The sequence below is a fragment of the Macrobrachium nipponense genome, chromosome 3, assembly GCF_015104395.2.
Source record: "Macrobrachium nipponense isolate FS-2020 chromosome 3, ASM1510439v2, whole genome shotgun sequence".
Taxonomy (NCBI): Eukaryota; Metazoa; Arthropoda; class Malacostraca; order Decapoda; family Palaemonidae; genus Macrobrachium; species Macrobrachium nipponense.
The window spans coordinates 68,418,221-68,438,064 of NC_087202.1; the positions used below are offsets into that span (position 1 = coordinate 68,418,221).

Below are 19,844 nucleotides of genomic sequence, written 5' to 3' on the forward strand. Positions count from 1 at the left end.
TAGACAACCCTTGGCTATATGTACTACCCCGTCTCTACTGGTTAAGATGAGTGTGGTACCAGAGACAGTATCATGATGCTGCTGCTCTCGCAACAGGTAAGAAAACAACAAACACTGAGAGTTTTAGCAAAATTTTTGTCATTTCGTTGTTTTTATTAACATTGTTTGGGAATAGAATAGTCCATGGATCCCACCTCCTGTCAATGTGGGAGTCAGCTATGTAATTACTTGGTAAGTTACATATACAAAAATGGTATTTTATAATAAAATTAGATTTTGTATATGCTTACCAAGTAATTACAGAATGGGAGCCTGCCCGCCTCTCCACACATGGACAGTTACTTAAACAAATTGGTTCTCTGTGCTCCAAAAGTGGGTGGGGCCAATTACCTACAGTTTTGAAACGAAAGAATCGCTACCTCAAATTTCAGAATTTTTAGCTGCCTGTACTTTTAAACTTTTAGCTATGTAATTACTTTGTAAGTATATACAAAATTTTATTTTATTATAAAAATACCATTTTACCAAGTGAAATGAATTTATTTATTAGAAAAATCATGTATAACTAAAATTTACAATTGTCTTATAAAAGAGGACCCACAAGGGGTTGTAAATAGTAATTTTCAATTTCTCGTGAAAGGTAGGGAAATTTTTTTTTTTTTACACCTTATGCATTTGCACATTTTCCTCTTTCCATTGGGGTTTTTTTTTTTTCTTAAATTAGCCAACCTCAAAGTTTTGCTGGCCTGGGGTGCTACATATTGATTTATTACCCTGTCCATTAAGGGTTAGTCATTCTAAAACTGAATCTTCAATCTCAGAGTTTATAAAAGCCAATTCTTTATTTTGGGGTCATTGAGAACTGAAATTGAAACATTGAAACATTTGACAATTTTTTTTCTTTATACCTGTGGAACTTTGAATAAAATTACGGTAAAATTTAAGTTTCTCTAATTTACATTTAAGTTAATTCCGTGACTGACTCTTCATCCTCATACTTCATAAAAAACACTAATCTTCATTTTGGGTTCAAAGAGAACTGGGATTGAAAGGTTAAAAAGTTTTGTATTTTTCTATACACCGACTTGCCGAATTTTGACATCCTCCAGTTTCCTCGTATTTAATTTTATGCCTTTTAGAAGTACACTTTTATTTTTTTCAAAATATACTGCATTTAAAAGTAAATGTAAGCTTCATTTTAGCTCAGCTTAGTTCATTTAAAAAAAATATAAATCCAAATTTACCATACACTATATAGTAATTAATTTAGCAAGCACTTTAATGGATATGTTAACCCTTAAACGCTGATTGGAGGTATTATACGTCGATATAAATTGTCTGTTGGGTGCCGATTGGACGTATCGTACGTCGATATAGAAATTTTTTTTAAAAATTCGCGGAAAAATACTTATAGGCCTACCAGCGGAAAACTTTTGAATCACGCGCCTTGGGGGATGCTGGGAGTTCACAGATCAAGGTGTTGTTTTGTTTACAAGCGTGACCCAGGTGCGCATGCGTGAAATGCCTCCTTCTCGCATCAGCCAGCATCAGCGACACGTCGTCCGAGAGCGATCTTTTGCCGCAATCGTGTTTTGCCGAACTTGTGCGAGAGTTTGAATACAGTGGTCCCCCCGTATTCGCGGGGGATGCGTACCAGATCCCCCCGTGAATAGTTAGAATCCGCGAATGTTTGGAACCCCTATAAAAACGCTAAAAACAGCTTATTTTGTTAGTTAAAACTTAAGAAAAACCACTAAAAATTTTCATACTTGGTTTTTTATCACAAAAAGTGCATTTTATGAGGAAATTGATAACAAAAACCAGGAATTTGTGGATATTTCTCATAGAAAAATACCGCGAATGCGCGATTCCGTGAATAATGCAGGGAAACGTTCCCGAGAGAAATCTGCGAATGTGTGAGTTCGCGAATCCGGAGAACGCGAATACGGGGGGTCCACTGTATTTGTGGTGGTACAGGACGTACATAGAGATGTCTCAACGACGTATGGAGCGCGAAAGGCACGTTTTACCTGTCGGAAGGGATCGTGTGAGACGTATTTTGGACTTGATGCTGGCGAGGGACCAAGCACCCAAGGTGACCTGGCGCCTCAACGCCGTTCCGTGCGGCCTCGTGTGGATGAAAGTGTTCTAGGACCACAACTTGTGTCTCGTGTGCCTTTAGTAACCCCTAGGAAGCATCGGGGTGTCCTTAGGGGCATTCGTAGGCATTTGGGAGGCCTACAACCAAGGGACATTGATGCTTACTTATCGGAGCTCGATCGGGAGCATGTCGCAAGGCTCATTTGATCGGGGGCCGGGCTTGGTCATCTAGTGATGAGGACATCACCCCCGATGTCAGTGATGATGAATATTTGCCCCCAATGTCCGTTCGAGTCTCACGCCCCGAAAGTGAGCTCGAATTTAGTGGTTTTAGTGCTTATGAGGGGGAATCTGAGGAGGAGGAGGAGGAGGAGGATATAGGGTCGTCTAGTTTTGTCGCCGATGACGATACAGAAAGCGAGGGCCTAAGTGAGGGAGATGGGCCAGTTGGGGGGGGCGGTTTTGTGTGCGAAACTGTGCCTGCGTGTAGAAGGTCGGAGCGTCGCGCCAGCCAAGGTGAAGGTCGGTCGTCCGAGAGCGACGAGGGGTGGACGGAGGACCCCACCCCGTCTAACATGCACCCATTCATGGCAGCACCTGGGCTCACCGTACCTGTTCCTCTCACTGCTCTGGGGTTTAATTCAGCTGTCCCTTATGCAGGAATTGCTGGAGTACCTGGTAGCAGAGACGGCGGACTATGCTCAGTACTGCCATGACGAACTACGCACAACATTATTGTATCGCTGGCGGGGCTGCAACCTCACCGACATGGCGCATTTTTTGGGGCTCCACATTTTTTTTGGTATGATGCCTGCTGCTGACGTCAGGCAATATTGGAGGCGGAATTTTTTTTAAGTACGCCCAATGTGCCCGGCGTTATGCCCCGTGATAGTTTCCTGGCGTTGGACAGGTATTTCAACGCCTTCTACCGAAGGGTCATACCCCGGCATAACCCCGATCACCTCATCTTAGTCTGCCCAGTGTTGGAGTACATTCATGAACGATGCAAAATTCTCGTGGTTCCTGGAAAGAACCTTTCTTTGGATGAGTGGATGATGCCTTACAAAGGACGTCTTAGCATTAAAGTGTATAACCCCAAGAAGCCGAAGAAATATGGAGTGAAATTTTTTTTTATTACCGAGTCCAACATTGGATATGTCGTGGACTTCTCGGTGTATTCCGGGGTCTTCTCCACACTGCGTGACACTTTTTTCAGTCTTGTGGATCGTTTCCGTAACCAGAGATACCACCTGTTTATGGATGATTATTATAACTCGGTATCCCTGGCGCAGGAACTGAATGAAGCAGGTGTGCATGTCAGTGGTACCCTTCGGTTGGTGTGTGGGGCCCCGAATTTCCTCAAGAGGTTCGCTAGCCATCCGCAACATCTGGCAAGAGGAGAGACGGATTGGCGGCGGAAGGGAGCTGTCTTCGTCATCTGTTGGAAGGGGGTCCGACTCATCCCCATGATTACGACGAGTCATGAACCCATCCAAGAGGAGATCGCACAGCGGAAGAAGACACGTCGGCAGGGCCGAATTATGTATGAGGAGTTTCGTGTCGAGCAGCCTGCCGTCATTGGGCATTACAATAGGCACATGGGAGAAGTTGATCTCTTTGATCAACTCATCCAGTATTATCCCTTCGCCAGGAGAACCAGATGGACACAGAAGCTCCTCAAATGCATTCTTCAGTTGGCCCTCCAAAATGCCTAAATCCTGTACTGTGGGTACTACAGTCCCGATCTCCGGTGGTTGTCCCACATCCAGTTCCTCGAGGTAGCCGGGAATGCCCTCATCCACTTAATCCTGATGAGTGGCCTTCCATCACTGCCCCCCTGCCCTGAGCTGCAGATCTGCCCCTAGAGGAAAGGGCAGATATTAGGAGGGACAACTTCAGTCGTCCTGCTCCTACCGCTGCTGCCGCCACCGCCCCTGCTGCCAGCCCCACCCACATGACTTCTCGTCCAATAGCGGACCCTGTGTGTCGGCTGCAGCCAGGGGATCACACACTGGAGCTCCTACAAGGGCGCAGGCAGAAACGGTGCCGGGTGTGCCATATGAATGGCAGAGGAGAGACACCCGGTTCTTTCTGTCGCACCTGCAAAATTAAGCTCTTTCTTGCAGGTTTGGGGAGTGTGACCGTAAATACCACAATGCCGTCTTCTATTGGAGTGTGCCTGAGGAACCGACAGCGGAGGGCACACGGGGCCATCAGTAGTAAGGGCACGCGTCTCCCTCCTCCACCTGTACCTCGTCATGTCGAGAGGAAAAAAATGCAAGACTCTTCAATGGAGGGGGAGGGAGAACAAGAATAGTACGAGAGTCAGGATTACGAGTGAGTATTCTGCATTTATTTTATATTTAATTTTATATTTATTACAAGTTTTTATATATCCGTATCTATTGATACATGATATTATGTTATTTCATTTTATGCAAAAAGAAAAGTTTCACCTGCATTCCTTTTAGTTATGTATTCGTCACAAGAATAGAAAAATGTCTAATAAATAATTATATTATGTGTATATATATATTGTTTTTTAATGGGTATTTTTAGGGTAAATAAAAATCTAACAATCTAGTAATATTCAATTATTTATCTTCATTTTGAAACAAATTCGAAGTCTCTAGCACAATATTTAGATTTATGGTGAATTTTTGAAAAAACTTTTTCCTTCCCTCCACGCGCGGATTCTCCCCCGCAAATTTCCGAAATGCATAAGTCTCATTCTCGTAATATTTGCTCAGTTTCATATTAGGCGTTTCATAGAGTTTTATATATGAAAATGTGCGCAATTACATGTAGAATACAACAAAAAATAATTGAAGGTTGTAGCTTTTCTCATTGTTGAAATATTTGCATATAAATCACAATAAATAGAAAAAAACACTTTCGGTCAACTTTGACTCTACCGAAATGGTCGAAAAACGTAATTGTTAGCTAAAACTCTTACAGTCTAGTAATATTCAGTCATTTATCTTCATTTTGAAACAAATTCAAAGTCTCTAGCACAATACTTAGATTTATGGTGTATTTTTGAAAAATATTAATTTTTCCTTCCCTCCGCGCGCGGATTCTCCGCCGCAAATCTCCAAAATGCGTACGTTGCATTCTCGTAATATTTTCTCCGTTTCATATTAGGCATTTCATAGAGTTTTGTATATGAAAATTTGCACAATTGCATTTAAATGCAACAAAAAATAATTGAAGGTTGTAGCTTTTCTCATTTTCAAAATATTTGCATATAAATCATGATAAATAGGAAAAAAAACCACGTTTGGTCAAATTTGACTCTACCAAAATGGTCGAAAAACACAATTGTTAGCTAAAACTCTTACAGTCTAGTAATATTTAGTCATTTATCTTCATTTTGAAACAAATTCAAAGTCTTTAGCACAATATTAAGATTTATGGTAAATTTTTGAAAAAAACTTTTTCCTTCCCTCCGCGCGTGGATTCTCCGCCGCAAATCTCCGAAATGCGTACGTCGCATTCTCGTAATATTTGCTCCTTTTCATATTAGGCGTTTCATAGCAGGGACGTGCAGAGGGGGGGTGCTAGGGTGCCCAAGCACCTGCCCCTTTTGCTACTGTATTAAAAGTGCCCTTTTGAGAGGGATGTATTATAGGCCCGCCGCCTATCTGTATCAATGATAATGATAATAATAATAATAATAATAATAATAATAATAATTATTTATTATTAATTATTATTATTATAATAATAATAATAATATTAATAATAATAATAATAATAATAATAATGATAATAATAATAATAATAATAATAATAATAATAATAATAATAAACAGGAGCTTGTAGAAATGGGTATTATATCTTGGCAACACTGGGTCACCCAAGATCAGCTGACTATATGTCTCACTGTCTGGTAACACTGGGGCCAAGGCAAGCTCAGCTGGGCTAGCCTGACAACAGACCAGGTAAACTTTCCTAATTATTTTAACTAGTATTGCCTCTGCATTAAGGCAATACTAGAGGGAGAGAGACACTGGACCAAGTGAGTCGAGTAAATTAATAGATTTGGAGAGGAAAATAGGAACGGGACCACAGTAATGTGGACTGGAACGCCGAACGGCACAGGTACCGGTATGATTCATTGTAGGTGGCCATTAACCTACTGAATGAGACACATACAGCCTGTGTTTCATTTCATTTGTTGCATAATGTGTCCAATTAAGTTCTTGAGCTGCACGTGATATTTAGTTTTCGATTTTTGAATCAACAATACCCAACTGGATGGTGAATAAATCGGTTCATTTCTCATTTTCGTTTTTTTTTCACTTGCTTTCGCCATTTAGCATTCGAGAATCATGTTTATGTCGTGTTATTAATGATGTTTATGCTTATCTGAGTAAATATTGATAACTGCGAATCGGCGATCATGTTGTGGGTCCAAAAAGCCATACATTAGCGAAATATGCTGATAAACATGCTGTAGTAGATGAAGAATGAAAACTCCTTTATTTAAACGAAGAAATATCAAATCAACTTAATTTTACAAAGTCAAGAAATATTCTATTAAATAGGAAAATGCTGTAGGATAGCCATGCTTTCCCAATATAGCTTTAGTCATATCCCCCTCCTTTCTCTACCATACTTAAATGCGGCAGTTGAGCGCTTTTTTAGCCAAATGAATATAACAAAAACTTCTGAGAGATCTTCTCTGAAAATGAAACATCAAATGGGATAATGCATGTAATATACCATAAGGAACACTGGACTTGAAAGTGTCTTCTCATACACTGATTATTGATGACAAAATGCTGAAAGCAATCAGTAATGTCACAATTAATGCAACATGTACAGAAGTTTCAGATATGTGATTTCATGGTGTTCGCAAGAAAGGTATGAAGGGTATAGCAAAAAGTTTAATTTCTACATTCATTTATTTTTGCTTCCTTTGAATAAAGGATATCGATTTTTGTACGTATGTAATCACTTGTACCTTTTATTGTGTTTTTCTTGCCAATAGGTATTTTACACTAATGCCTAAAATTTAGGGTAATTGACTCAAATTTAGGGTAATCCTGAGGATCAACAATATCAATCCTTGGATGAGTACTACCGTGTGAGAGTATTTTATGTGTTTTTAGATACAATATCACAAGAGCTACAAAGAAGATTTAAAGGTGGAGACAACACAACATGGGGTATCCTAAATGCCTTTCATTGCATGACAGTCCAAGATAACTGAAAAGAACCTGTGAAAGAAGAGGCATTCAAGTCAATGCAAAAATTATGCCAGTTTTATGAGGTAGAAGAGGTAGATAAGCTACGGTTGGAATTAAAGATCTTCTATTCCTCATTTCCTTGCCTGCCACAGAACACTGCAGCTACAATGCTCAACCTGATGAAAGAAAACAATGTCTAGGAGATATTGCCACTTATGATTGAACTCTTAACAATTTATGCTACTCTACCCGTCACAACTGCAACACTGAAAAGGACCTTCTCCAAACTCAAGCTGGTGAAGACAAAGCTACACAGCCTGTCCAGTGAGGACAGGTTATTTGATCTTTTGTTGCTAGCAGTTGAAAAGGATATCACAATCAACAACAGTGAAGTTATCAGCATATTCAAAGAAATGGCACACAGAAGGGTTCTCTTATAAATATAAAAGGATAAGGTCTGGTTATTAGCTAAGTGCATTGATCATACTGATTGATTTTCTTGCAGTCATTTATGTAAAAGTAATATCGATAATTTTTCTTTTGTTAAATTTCCTAGTTCTACTGGTAGTCAGTACTGTAGATTTTATGTTCATATAAAACATTAGCCCACTGGTACCTATGATATCAGTCATGTTTATCTCTTTCTTGAATGATTAATGGATAGTTTAAATAAATTTGAAAGAATATTGATCCGGTGTATATTTAGCCTCATTCATTTCTATATTTTTGCCCTTTTTTTCACTTGAGCACCTGCCCTGAAAAAGTTCTCTGCACGTCCCTGTTTCATAGAGTTTTATATATGAAAATGTGTGAAATTTCATGTAGAATACAAAAAAAAAAATAATAATTGAAGGTTGTAGCTTTTCTCATTTTCGAAATATTTGTATATAAATTACGATAAATAAAAAAAAAACACGTTCTGTCAACTTTGACTCTACCGAAATGGTAAAAAAACGCAATTGTAAGCTAAAACTCTACAGTCTAGTAATATTCAGTCATTTATCTTCATTTTTAAACAAATTGGAAGTCTAGCACAATATTTAGATTTATGGTGAATTTTTGAATAAAACTTTTTCCTTCCCTCCGCGCACGGATTCTCCGTCGCAAATCTCCAAAATGCGTACGTTGCATTCTCGTAATATTTTCTCCGTTTCATATTAGGCGTTTCATAGAGTTTTATATATGAAAATGTGCACAATTACATGTAGAATACAACTAAAAATAATTGAAGGTTGTAGCTTCTCTCATTTTAAAAATATTTGCATATAAATCACGATAAATAGAAAAAAACCACGCTCAGTCAACTTTGACTCTACTGAAATGGTCAAAAAATGCAATTATAAGCTAAAACTCTTACAGTCTAGTAATATTCAGTCATTTATCTTTATTTTGAAACAAATTGGAAGTCTTTAGCACAATATTTAGATTTATGGTGAATTTTTGAAAAAAAAATTTTTCCTTCCCTCCGCGGACGGATTCTCCGCCGCAAATCTTTGAAATGCATACGTCGCATTCTCGTAATATTTGCTCCATTTCATGTTAGGCGTTTCATAGAGTTTTATATATGAAAATGTGTGCAATTTCATGTAAAATATAACAAAAAATGATTGAAGGTTGTAGCTTTTCTTATTTTTGAAATATTTGCATATAAAAAAATATAATTAAAAAATTCGACATTCGATCAACTTTAACTTGTCCAAAATGGTCGAAAAACGCAATTGTAAGCTAAAACTCTTACAGTTTATTAATATTCAATCATTTATCTTCATTTTTAAACAAATTGGAAGTCTAGAACAATATTTAGATTTATGGTGAATTTAAAAAAAAAAAAACTTTTTACGTCTGCGAGTTACGAATTCATGCATCATTTTGTGATAATATTTTCTCTGTGTTGCTTTGATCATTTTACAATGTGTGTATACCAAAATGATTGCAATTTAGTGTACAATACAATGAAAAAAAAATTAACTTATTAGCTTTATCCGTTTTGCTCACAGCGCGATTTGAATACAATTATATATGAAATTTGGTTTTTGCGCTATCATATATTGCATTATTTATATATGATAATGATATTTTTTTCATTTCTGATGGTTGCATACTAAACTTCAGGCAATGAAAAAAAAGGAGCCAAAAATGAACTCTTTAATCTTGAAAACTAAGTGCGCTGTGATTTTTTGAAAAAAACATTTTTTCCGCTTCAGCGCTCACTCTCAGACCCCCCCGGCATACGGGAGACGATTTTTACTATACCCCTTCGGCGTTAAAGGGTTAATATTATTGAAACTCAATATGCTAATGATTTTAAGAATGTAAGCATTACTAAAATGCAAATGACACATGAGTATAATGTTTATATTGTGTAACATATTGATAATGTATTTTTATGTGCAGTATAAATGGATTCAGCATAAATAAAATTGTTATTAAAATTATGAATACTTTAAATAAATATAACTGTGCTGTTTGACTTATGCAGTTAAATACTGTCAACGTAACAGCCTAACTTTGGTGAACAGTTCACACATGTATTTTTGTGGCCTACAAAAGAAGTTTTGCCACATCATGCCTTGGGATGACTTAGTTAAGTTCCAAGATGAACCTTATGACTTGTGCTTTGCCCTCCAAACAAAAAATTCAGTTTCCAGAGCTTTTCAGTTTTTAGAACATCAGATAAAAACTTCTTTCCTGAACATGCCTCGCTGAAATGGGGGTGCATCTTTTATGCCTGTCTCTTATGTGCTGTCAGATATGGTAATTCATATAAACTTGCAGTTCATATAAGATTTTGAAATTGACTTTTGTAAAATTGATAAGTAATGTTTGCTTGTATAGCAAGTCTGGTGATATAGTTCAGTTAATTGATCCTTCAACAAATTTAAATGCATGATACTGTCATATTTTGCATGTCAGTAAGTTAAAATTGCATGGGTAGAAAATTTTTTGTATTTCCTTTTTTTTCATTGCATGGGTAGAATTTTTTTTAATTTATTGTATTTTCTTTTGTAGAACATAGTTTTTCGTGTTTCAAAATACATCAAGTTGTGACCATATCTGTATCTGGAATTTTTCTTTTTTTCATTTGAATATCTTAAAGCAATCTACATTATCACAACTGAAACAGTTATGCACTGAATGTTGCTCTTTCAGCTCTTAGCCAACACAGACACTACATACTCATGTAATACTTGACATTTGGAAACCAAAACTTGTTTTCTATCCTGTATTTAAGAATTAAAGCTACTGAAGTAGTAAATACATTGGGACTATGCTTAACTGCTAGAAGAAATATTAGCAAGTAATCCAAGTGTTCACTAGTTAACTGCCTTGTTTGCTTGTAAACAAATTTTATGACAATTATAAAATGTCTTAATTCACTTTTTATTGTTCATTATTACTTTTATTGTCAGTAGCTCGTGCTACTAATTATTTTGACGCGTGTGAACCTTAGCAAAATGTTTTGCCAATGCCCAGCTGAACTGTGGGTTGTCAAAAAATCTGGATTTGAACTTCAGAGGGAGTATGTAATATGTAATAAAATTGTTATTTCCTTGGAGGAAAGGAGGTATTCTATGTTATACAAAGTGAAATATTACTAGAGCATGTATGAGTAGCTTTCATGAATATTTTATGTGCACTTGAAGTTCAGGAAGCTTTATGTGACAGTATAGTAGTTAGGCAGAAAGCATTTAAGTAATTAGATTGAAGATACTTATAAGACATTTCTTAACTCAAGTATTTAACTCTTTTGAAATTTTTTTTCTTTTATGTAAACTGCACTTAGGATAGCTCACATTTTTTGTCATCTTATTATTTGGACACTGTGTTCCCCCTTGAAAAAGAGATAGGTTCCCAGCAGTAATCATAGTCAACATTCATGTAGTCTCTGGCACTGAGAGAAGAGAACTCACAGAGGATCAGGAGCTAAAACTTCAGATTGGCTGAATGGCAATTGCAAGATATGCTAAATGGAACTTTGGATTGATAAAAGCAACAGAACCTTTACTTGTTAGGTACTCAAGTTACATAAGGAATATGATAACCTTGATATATGAAGTGATGTTATGAATTTAGAAAATGAGCAAACTAGGTTACAAAGTTCAATTTCTGCTTCAGGCAAGACAAGAAATGTTGCAGGAGAGAGCCTCACACTTCCAAAGAGCAGCTCTGAAAGCAACATTGAGACTAACAGACAAAACCTTGGAATGTCTTGAAAGTCAAATGCAAATAAAATGGAAACAAATTACAGATAAAAGAAAGACTGAAGAATCAGTAGATTCAGGAACTTTACCTGAAGTTAGGGATTATTTGTCAGAATTGACCACATTGAAGATTACAGGTCTTTGATCTGTTATTGCCTTTTTGTTCTGATTTTCTTGAAGCCAAATTCTATGGATATGTTGATGTCCAGTTGTGTTTAGAGGGAAATCTAAAGGGCTTTGGTCTTACTGAACAATAATAACAATTTATTGCCGTTAAATGAAATTTTTATGCCTCAAAAGCAACTCGATGTGAGCCAAGTCACGAAGGAAAATTTTTCCAGATTCATGAAAACTTTCTTTGGATGAGAAAAGCTTCTCCAACCTAGGGGCTGACAAAATGAAATGAGTTGCTGAGGAAACCTAGTCAGTGTTCAGGTGATCCTTATAAGAAGACAGCAAACCTAAAACTTCCCAGATGAAAGTGACTGTTGCCTGCAGAGAAATTTTGGAAACGAGTTATAAATAATGTACAAATTTAGTGTGTCTTACGTACAAGGCAGAGTTATAGATTAGAAAGTTTTCAGTGTTTGAAAATATTTTTAGCCACCTGACGAGCAAAAGTCTGTCTCAGACAGGTGTAGAGGCCCTCTCCTATTTGGTATGGTTCTTGGGGAGATTTGTTGGCAATAGTATCACTTTGCTAAAAATGAGTGTTTGGCCATTACCTCCACTTGGCAAAGAATGTTCAGAGCATTTGGAGTTCTCAACATTCACCCTCATAAGACAAAACTCAAATGTTGCATATTCTACTAAGAGGAAGAACCATGTTGATCCAGATATCAAGTGTAATGAATACGTACCACCATTTGAATTCCACAAATTGTCTTTGCCATCTTACATAACACAGATTAGTCAAAGCTGAGAAGAAAAAGGTCCATGATTAGACTTCTACAAAAATCCTCTCATCTCCTATAGACAAAAGATCCTTTTAGGACAAAGGTACTGGCCTGATAGAGTAATTATCCACTGCCTCAAAATGGGGAATTGCACTAATTACTGTAAAACATTAGTGACATACAGACATATTTAGATTTTGGCAAATGGAGAAAAAATAACAATTAGAATTCTTAAGGGTAGGCTCCACTTTGGGGGGTGCCGATCGTAAAAAATATTTGCCAAAAATACACTAATCAAGACAGGCTAATGAAATTTTCAGGCATTATTAGCACTATAATAATGCATATTCCCTGTGAGTTTTATCATCCTACAGGGAAAATTCATGATTTTATGAAAAAAAATGTGAAAAAACGGAAATTTCCGGCCCCTCGTACTGAAGGTTATTGGTGATTGGTGAGAAACTACAGTCTTGAATAGAAATTCGGTCTGACAGAATGTTGGTATATCCACCTGGAACATGCACAAAAAAAATTATCAAAATAGAACAGTAAATAAGCACGTAATAACAAAAAAAAGAGCAACAACTTTGTAAGTTCAGCGAAAGCCCGCCGAAATAGCAGACTATAGCTAGGAAGAAATATTCAGGAAAAATTCAAATCTCGATTTAGGGACAAAACCTTTTGAGAGTTTGTAGTTAACATGTCACTTGATAGCCTAAAACATCTAAAAATTATATTATTTAGGACAATCAAAGAAAAAACCACCACCCTTTTTTTTTTTTTTTTTTTTTTTTTTTTTTTTTTTTTTTTTTGGAGGTGGGTTTTCTTTGATTGTCCTAAATAATATAATTTTAGATGTTTTAGGCTATCAAGTGACATAATAACTACAAACTCTCCAAAGGTTTTGTCCCTAAATCGAGATTTGAATTTTTCCTGAATATTTCTTCCTAGCTATAGTCTGCTATTTCGGCGGGGCTTTCGCTGAACTTACAAAGTTGTTGCTCTTTTTTTGTTATTACGTGCTTATTTACTGTTCTATTTTGATAATTTTTTTTGTGCATGTTCCAGGTGGATATAGCAACATTCTGTCAGACCGAATTTCTATTCAAGACTGTAGTTTCTCACCAATCACCAAATAACCTTCAGTACGAGGGGCCGGAAATTTCCGTTTTTTCACATTTTTTTTCATAAAATCATTAATTTTCCCTGTAGGATGATAAAACTCACAGAGAATATGCATTATTATAGTGCTAATAATGCCTGAAAATTTCATTAGCCTGTCTTGATTAGTGTATTTTTGGCAAATATTTTTTACGATCGGCACCCCCCAAAGTGGAGCCTACCCTTAAGGGAAGAAAATGTAGACCAGCATTGACCATACGATTAACACTGCTTGCCACTGCAAACATGTGAATACTATAATCACTGCTACGTCTGGCGACCAGAAGATTTTTCTTCATATGCAGTGGTGACTGCTATAATCTCCCTCTTCTGTAGAAGGATTTTAGTGTTTGATCAATTTCTTGCTCGATCTATGGGTTATCATAAGTACGTAATGTTTTTTCATGAAACAGATTTGAGGTCATTGTACTAGTGGTGGTGGTAATGTTATAGGGACTAGTGAAGGATGCAGTGGTAGTATTTGTAATATTGCATATCATATTAGGCAAAGTACTTGAGGTTATATGATTTATTGTATAGGAAGCTGAGAGGTAAGCTTTTTAGGAAAGATTATAGATAACTTTTAAGATACTTCTCTTATCAGTTAAGGAATTTAGATCTTGGATGTTAACAGGTCACCAGACAAAGGGATAACTGTAGCATGTGGCATAGACCATTGTGTAACTAAAAATATTATCTTCTATTACTGTTTATGTAGGAAGAGCAGGAAACAATGTGTAGTTAGAAGTAAGCTCAGGAAACAATAACATGAAAATGTAAAATTCAGTGATTGCAAGTAGTGCTGGTCTGTCTTACCAGGAATAGAAAGAATTACAGTAAATCTAATGATAATAAAAAGGAATTGCTTCTTTCTGTAGATCTATTTCTTTTGCGTTTATGTTTGAGCATATTTGTTTTGTTTGGTGAATACCTGATCCTTGTTGTAAGTGCCAAGTTACGATGGGACTAACACCTCATGTACTATAGTGCATAAAAAAGGTTGGGTTACATATCCCTCAATCAGTAATGATCATTTGCTGTTAAACAGCCCTCAAACATACTATAATCAGATATGACACTTTTATATTACTGATTTGCTAATTGTGGAGTTCCTGGCATGGTCAAGGTCTGTTGCTTAACTGAAAGAACAGGAATGTTAGGGGTAGTCAAGTCAATTGTAAACCAAGGAAGAGTTAGAAAATAGCAAAGCTGCAAGTACTATGAGATGTTATTTTAATGAATGTTAAAATATCACAAGATTGATCATCCCTTCCTGGTAGATAAAATGCCAGTGAGCCATGGAAAATTAGATATAAGTTGTTCATTTTGATCATTCATAGACAAAATTTATGTAGAGGAAGCTTAAAATGTCATATACCTGCAAAAATAACTTCCACAAAATTGAGTGCCATTGCCTGTATGCAAAATGTAAGATTAGAAAAAATAATGACAAAGTTAAATATTCATAAATCATACTTAACAACGTAAGTCAGAAAACTAATTAATTGATGCATGACACTTTAAAAGTAGAGTAGTATTACAGCCCCATAGTAATTGTTGGGTTAAAAGTTGATTATGAAAAGATATTAGAGTAGCTGTTCAAGAAGATAGCACTAGTATCCAGATTTGTGACTGTTATTGCTGACTGATATTAAGTGCAATTCAAGCAAAACACCTCTGGGTGCATGATAAACCTAGTCTTAAGGTAAGTCTTGTCACAAGGTCAAGTGGAAGCATGAAATAAATATGCAGCTAGCCCAACTCAAGTCATACATAAAATTGGATGAAAGATCCAACAGCTTAACTGCTAATGCCTTTTCTGGAATGTTCACAAAGCTTCCTGATGTTATATTCAAGCCCTTCCTATCAGAACAATGGTGATCTTGCTAATAAGAGGTGATGGCCCTTTCTGTGTGCACAAAATATTCTCAAAGCTTATTGAAAACTAGATGCAGTCCACCCTTTAAAATCATATTTAGATGCAAGTCATTCAATCATAAGCAAATGGATTGGGGGTATTCTTCAGTTTTCATATGGCAATAACATCCTTTAAAGTTTTTGAATTTACTGTCTATTTTTTAACAGTTTAACTGGAATAACTAGTAAATTTTGATTGTCATTATTGCTAAACTTGGAATGTTAATGAAACCCCCATTTTTGCCAAGAAATTATCTTTGACCAATATAGCTTCCAAAACAAGATATGGAACCATGCAGTAATTGAATGATTGCCTGTATAATAGTAACATTAACATGAATAAGCAGATGCATTTATACACTAATAAAATGTAGCAGACTTTTTTTTTTTTTTTTTACAGGAATTGTATATGTATTCTTACTTATGTTTAGTTTATATTTGTGGCTTTTAAGGGGAAAGGTATATTAAATTAATCCGTATTACCTATGAGCATTAACTTTGTCAAATAGTCATCACTCATAAATCCTGCAGGTTTATTTATATTATTTATTAACATATACCAGGGATATCAGAAGTGTGTAAATCTGCTAATTTCCAGAAACCCAGGTCAATGCTGGTTAATACTATACTATTTTTAATGTTGAGCTAATAATTTGGTCTGCTCACAGGTAGCTGCATTGCTATACCTTATATTGATTTACAGGAACAGAGCTAAACTTTGTAATGTGGATAGTTACTTGTTCTTCCATCTTGTACTATTTGCAGTACTCAAATATTTTTATATTCGAATTATTAGGTGAAGACGTACTTGGAATCAGTTAAAAATTTTGAATATTTCTTTACTCTTAGGTATATTATATCACACTGATAATCACTAAGTCTTGTACATATCATTCGTAACATTTGTTAAGAGCTGGGCTAATTTCTAACTAGATACACATTTGCAAGCCACAAAATATGTTTTATGCTTAAGCTTTGTTTTAGTTATTTGTCTCTCATTGCTTTTACTGACTCATTGTTTACCCACTTTGCCCTGCATGTAACTGTATATCCTGCGCCTACCCTGCACCATTGTCTACTCTTCACAATAAGTAGATGCTCCCAGACATTCAGAAAAATCACGGCCAGGCAGCCTTGTCCTCAGCATTGGCGGTAAAGGCCTCCCTTCATCAAAATCAAGCCTTAAAAAGACAGACTCTGGTGGAGGCTCAAAACCCTCATCAGTGTCTCATACAGCAAGGGGAATGGCAAGAAAATTGAGTGAGAGAGATGCCAGTTTAAAACCATTGGCCAGAGGGTCATCATCAAATCCAGTAGGTAAAGGTGGCTTGTTATCTGGCCAAGGGGTTGCGATGTCTTCTTTTAGTAGTCGGTTGAGTACAGGTCCCAAAGGGTGGCTGGGTAGAGCAGGAATACGGTCTGGGCCTAGAATCAGGGAGGGCATAGATTCACGGCAAATGGATCGACCAACCCAGCATCACACCTTCCTCACAGATGTTGCGGATGTTCGGCAAATAGAGCAAGGTCTTCTTCAGCTGATGGAAGATTTTCAAGCAGGAAACCTACGTGCCTTTGGTGAGATTTTATACTTCTCTTGTCTAAAGATTCAACAGAAAATTGTATTGTGTTATTTTTTTTTTTAAAGTGAATACAGTACAGTACTCTTCCTTTGGCTTTACAGGTGATCCCTCACAGGGGTTGATGTGTGAAATTTGCCCATTAATTTATATATATATATATATATATATAATATATATATATAATATATATATATTATTATATATATATATATATATATAATATATATATAGATATGATATATATATAGATATATATATAGATATATAGATATATATATATATATATATATATATATATATATATATATATAATATATCTTATATATATATAATATATATATACTATATATATATAATATATATATATATATATATATCTATCTATATCTATATATCTATATATATATCATATATATATCTATATTATATATATATATATAATAATATATATATAATATCTATATATAATATAATATCTATTATAATATATGCTATTGTATCTTATAACAGGTAAGGATTCAAGACTTCGACAGATGGAAGCCATAAGAGAGCAACAAGAAAGACTGGCACGACTTCATTTTGATGTAGGTGCTGAACAGGTAAGTTGGATAAGAACTGATTCAGTTAACAGCATTCATTTATATATAAACAGACCTTATATATACCTTAGTAGCAATTATGTATTTTATGAGTGAGGTGGTTTGCTGTGGTCTTCTTATAAGATAATACTGAGTTCTTTCGTAAGGCTTTCACTTTGTTTGTGGGTTATCCATTTATTTTTTTGTTTCCTTGCTTTGTAATTATTCTTAAAGTACATGTCAGGACATTTTCTTTGTTTTAATTTCTGAGTGAATGAAACTTCAATGACTATTTTTGTATTGTAAGTAATTTCAAGAGCCTTCTTGACAAGGCTTTCTAACCTTGTCTGAATGACAAGCGTGTCTGTGATTAATTTTATTGTAAACTTTGAAATTGATGAAAAGCCAAGTGCTATTTTTCATTTATGCTAAAATTGACACTTAAGCATATTTGCATGTTGCATTTAATGTCTGCTCTTTAGATGGCACTTTTGCAAACACAGCCTTCTTCTTATTGAAACACTGACTGGATCTGTAGGAGAGATTCTCTAGGTTCTTACTGAAAAGACAGTGAAAGTATAGTTGTTCATACGCGAACAAACCTTCAGTCTTAACAATAGGATAATTTATAGCGCCTAGCTGGATCCGGTTAAGAAACAGACAAAAGCAAGGAATCTTGTGATATCTAGCAATGCATGCGTACATTGGGTGAAGAGTGGACTTTGATTTAGTTTATCAAACTGTTAAGGAATCTTTTCTGTTGTTATATCTGCTGATTTGTTCTCTTATTTGTGTAATTGAAAGATGTGAATTGCTTTAATGTGAAATGCCAGTTTACTTTTGTGTTTCAGTTTCCTCTTAGGTGTTTTTAATGTTGATCATCCTACTTCAAGTTTAGGTTTATAATGGGACCAACCTTGAACTTGATGAATAATTGGTCATTGACAATTCTCATTTTATTACTTGTGCCCAGCCCAGTTTAATGCCCAGAATCTAAATCTGACCTTTGAATAAAGCCTTTTGACATGGTTTTGTCTCTTACTTTTGACCAGGAGAAATGATAGTGCCTGTAACAAATGGTATACATTATGTTGAAATAACAGTGTAGTACCTACCTCTGATGGTAGCAACCCTCGGTGTGATTCACTACTAAAGACTTTTGAGGCTCTCTGTGAAGCTTAATGTATGTAAATGGCATATGCATCCACAGATGCTATTTAGGAGATAATAGTGAAGAAAGGTAGGAGGTTAATGGACAAATAGTACTGCAGCATTACCATTAAAACAATTCAAAGTAACTGCTTGATTTTGATGCTAGCCGCTGCCTCCTGAAGTTCAGTTCTTGAGTACTCTTACATGACTTAGGTATGCAAGCATTTTTCAAACAAGCATTGAGAATTGTGTGCTCTGTCAACAAGGGATGGTTAAGGTAAAACAATCTGCAAGACCTTAGAGGGAGAGAACTTGTCTGTAGGACAACTTTGCTTTCTTTAAATGTAAGGGAATAGACATGACAGCTTCCAACACCAGATAACCCTCTTCAGTAGGCTGGTAGAGGCAGCTCATGTAGAAGGTATCAACCAAGTATGTATGATCAAGCTGACAGAGCATCATCAATATTGGAAGTTAGGGTAACACCAGCCAGTAATGACTTGTTTAACCAGAATCTTGAGTTGTACAGAACCTGATGGTATATAGCTAGATGTCCATTTCACCACAGAATCATTACTGATATACAACCCAAATTTATGGATTTGTAATGTTCTAGATACGTACTACTACAGTATTTTACATAATTGAGTAAAAATTTGTTATTTTTGGGTGTGGTACTGTTATTAGCTCTGCATAATTTTCAGACAGTATTTGGTTTTTTATCCTTATTTCATTACTTACTCTGCTTAGTTTGTCCTTACATCAGTTTTCTCATTATAACAGTCATGACCATAAAGGACAAGGTCGCCTCCTTTAAGGTGCTAGATTGGGTATGTAGCATCTTTAGAATAGATAGGCAGCTGAAACCTAAGGAAGTTTCTGCCATATAAACCCAGAATGATCTGACCAACCTGATATTCAGCTTATTTTTGGCCAGTACAATCTTTTGACATCCTCATGGACGCGAAGATGAGGATAAGAGGCAGACGCTTTCATATAAGGGGATATGATAAACAGATGGTTACCGTATATCTCGTCTCGTCACACTTATAGATCAGTAGTT

At 35.8% G+C, this 19,844-nt stretch overlaps 1 protein-coding gene across 2 annotated transcripts in view; it reads left to right on the forward strand.

Annotated features, from left to right (window-relative positions):
• Positions 1-19,844, forward strand: part of LOC135221793 (putative uncharacterized protein DDB_G0279653) — a 98,247-nt gene that overhangs the window by 68,444 nt on the left and 9,959 nt on the right. Inside the window, exons 4-5 of one of the 2 annotated variants that reach the window (XM_064259646.1) lie at positions 16,567-17,046; positions 17,562-17,650. In XM_064259646.1, coding sequence (XP_064115716.1) covers positions 16,567-17,046; positions 17,562-17,650 — 569 coding nt within the window. The remainder of the gene's footprint in view (positions 1-16,566; positions 17,047-17,561; positions 17,651-19,844) is intronic. The other variant, XM_064259647.1, reaches the window with a different exon arrangement.